General features: G+C 55.0%; 1 protein-coding gene across 1 annotated transcript in view; it reads right to left on the reverse strand.

Annotated features, from left to right (window-relative positions):
• Positions 1–96: 96 nt before the first annotated feature.
• The window catches only part of LOC104526921 (integrin beta-2), a gene marked incomplete at its 3' end in the record, with an annotated part of 5,195 nt that continues 2,184 nt past the window's right edge, over positions 97–3,107 (reverse strand). The window contains 7 exon segments of the mRNA XM_010170504.1: positions 97–341; positions 1,166–1,350; positions 1,617–1,757; positions 2,086–2,175; positions 2,322–2,417; positions 2,623–2,763; positions 2,765–2,806. Of these exon segments, the coding sequence (XP_010168806.1) occupies positions 97–341; positions 1,166–1,350; positions 1,617–1,757; positions 2,086–2,175; positions 2,322–2,417; positions 2,623–2,763; positions 2,765–2,806 (940 nt within the window).

Below are 3,107 nucleotides of genomic sequence, written 5' to 3' on the forward strand. Positions count from 1 at the left end.
TCTAATCCCTGACATTCTGTGGTTCTGTGATCTCCCTGGGGATTTAATCTTCCTAAACAGTGCCCCGGTGGAGAACCCATCACGCAGACTCATCACCTTCACCGCCGCAGAGGGAGCCGTTGTGAAACTCGCAGTTCATGTTGTCGCACTCGCAGAAGGTGCCGTAGATGTGCTTGTTGGGCACATCGCTGGTGTGGCAGATGCACTGCCCACACACACAGTCCCCCAGCCCTGAGCAGATGACCGAGCTGTTGTCCTTCCGGCAGCTGCCCTCCAGCTCCTTACTGGTCTTGCCTTTGGTTTCACACTCACAGTTCTTCCCCATGTAGCCCGCATTGCAGCTGCCATCAAAGGAGAGGAGCAAGCCTGGGTCAGCAGCCACAAGAAATGCTGTGGGGCACGTCTAGGGCCCAGACCTCAGCCAAAGCAGAGCAAATATGGGATGGCCTCACCAAAACCCAACCATGGTATGTTGGTGCTAACTCCATGCTGGAGTAGGGCAGCTGATCAGGAGGAAACCCTCAGAAATGCTGCTGTCCCTGCTGGTCATACTGACACCACCAAATGGTTGCCCAAAAATTACTGTTAGATTTATAATTTCCAAACCTTTGCCAAGGAGATCTGAGTGTTTCCTGAGGAAACCCAGTCTCTTCCTCTCCCTGCCACCGAAGGCCATGAAGCAATAACTGCACCTAAGGACCTCTGTGAACTATAGCCCCAAAGTGGGATTTTGAGAGATTTCAACAGAAATGTGTGTCTGCTCGAGGCGTGGGTTGGTGGATGGTCGGATGGTTGGATAGTTGGATGGATGGGAGGGTGGATGGATGCCCTTAGGAAAGCAGCAGAGACTTGACCAACAGAAGTCAAGTCTGTTGGTCTTGACCAACAGAAGAGAGAGCTCATTGTGTCCCCTGCCTCCCTGGACATAAACCACCTCTCTGAATAAGAAAAGTGATGCCAAGCTGCAGAGCCAGGCCATGACTGACCACCATGTGTCCACCCCTCTGTTGAGCCCTCACCTGGCCCCATGTTCTCCAGGTGCAGAGCTGCTTGGAGGAACCAAGCACACCATGCAGCTGCCCTGGGCTTGGCCCAACAGCCTTCTCCCAGCAGCTCCCCAGCTCTGGCAACATTTCAGGCAGTGTTTTGGTGGGACAGCACGTACCTGCAGATCCCACAGACGATGGTGCCCTTCCCGCTGCAGGCGGTTGGGTCGGGTTGCTCACTGCAGTTGCACTCGCAGTTGCTGTCCAGGTGGACGGTGAGGATATCTGTGAAGCCCAGCGGCCGGATGGTGAAGGATTGTCTTTTGATGCACTCCTTGGCCACAACCTTCACTCTGAAGGTAACCTAGAAAGTGCAGAGTGAGAAAGGGAAGAGTCAGAGGCTGCCAGGTAGCTTCAGTAATCAGATGGTTCTATCAGCCCCAGGCTGAGCACATGCATATTCAGCACAACGGAGGATTCCCCCATCACACAGACTTTTGAACACTCTTGGCATTGAATTCATGTAAAAGGAAAGCCTGGAACAACAGGCTGGGTTCCTGCCATGAAACAGGACAGGCATCATCAGGAACCTTCCAAGCTGCAGGACGTTCCTGGTACAGGAGAACTTACCTCATGGTTGATCTTGACATTGTCACACTGTCCTCTTTCTTCGTCCATGACAATATTTCCTTCACTGCATATGGAGTCGTATTTGACATCCAGGACGTCTGGCAGGACGGAGTGGTCCAGGATGATCCGCGAGGAGAGGTTCTGTGGGAAAATGGTGTAGAAAGTGCCATCAGTCCAAGAGGAGACCAAAGCAAGGGGTGTGAGATTGCAGGTCAGGGCTTCCCCCTAGCCCAGGGGATAGGGGCAGGGAGCACCCCAGGCTGGGGTCTCAGCTGCTTGGAGTGATTCTGGAAAGGCAGGTGATAGCACTGGAGAGGCAGGAACCTCTTGCTTGCTGTGGGCAGAGGGACTCAGAGGTCCTCAGAGCCCTGGTCTCAACTGCTCTCTGATGGTGAGGACACACAATGGGAAGCTTTCCCTGCTCCAAGCTCTGTGAGACAGGTGAAGCACAGCCTTCTCCAGCACTTACATTGTAGGCCACCTGGATGAGTTCAATGATGTTGCTGGAGTCCTCGTTCAGCTCTCCCACCGCTGACTTTGGGATCAGTTCACTAAGTTTCTGCCAACAGAGAGCAAAGAGGTGAGCGGTCCCCCCCCTTGTGACAGGGAAGCAGGGGACAGTGGCAGGAGGAGACGCACAGTTGTTTCTGTCCTCCTGGGGAGGGATGGAAGGCACCTGGACTGGACCACCTGAAGTCTCCTTACCTTGTAAACGTCCACCATCTTACTGGTGACAGCAAAAATGGGCTGAATGTTGTTTTCAGTAAGTTTCTGAACCAGCTGGCCAACAGACGGGTAGTCCTAGGTGGGGAGAGGGACACCATGCTCAGCGTAATCTCCCCCACCAGCAGAAGGGTGGATAACTTGGGTTTCTCAGCCCAAATTATGGTGATTAAGGGGACCTTGTGGTCTCAGCAACAGGCTTTTTACGTGACTTTTCTTTTTTTCTGCCTGGGGGAGCGAGGCTGAGGGTACAGAGCCGCTGAGCAGCCCCCCAGATACTTACAAACTCATTGCTCTTTTTGTACATGTTGTCCTCCAAGTGGCACTGGCCATCGTTGGGGGTCAGGATGGCCGCGAGCTTGCCGTCACCGGCGAAGTGGAAGCCGTCATCGGTAGCGTACACCAGCAAGCGGGTCACGTTGCGCCTACCCCAGCAGGCGGGTCGCGTCCCGCCAGCCGATCAAGTCCTGCAAGTGGCACGGAGACCTGTCCCTGAGCAGGGCTGGCAGGATGGTGCCAGCGGGCACGCTGTGGCCCTTGCCAAAGCACGGCAAGTCTCCTGCCAGCCAGGGTGTGAGGCAGGGGGCATGGAGGAGGTGGGTAACAGGAGATCTGGGTCAGGCAATTGGGGTAAGATGCTCTCTTGTATTCCCCAGAGCAACCTGCCCTGCTGCCGAGCCAGGGCTCTGACATGATGAGCTCCCAGAGCCCACCTGGAGAGGGGCAAAGCCATCTCCTGAGGAATGGTGCATGAGCACGGCTCGCAGC

Source organism: Antrostomus carolinensis, unplaced genomic scaffold, assembly GCF_000700745.2.
Source record: "Antrostomus carolinensis isolate BGI_N321 unplaced genomic scaffold, ASM70074v2 scaffold33636, whole genome shotgun sequence".
NCBI lineage: Eukaryota > Metazoa > Chordata > Aves > Caprimulgiformes > Caprimulgidae > Antrostomus > Antrostomus carolinensis.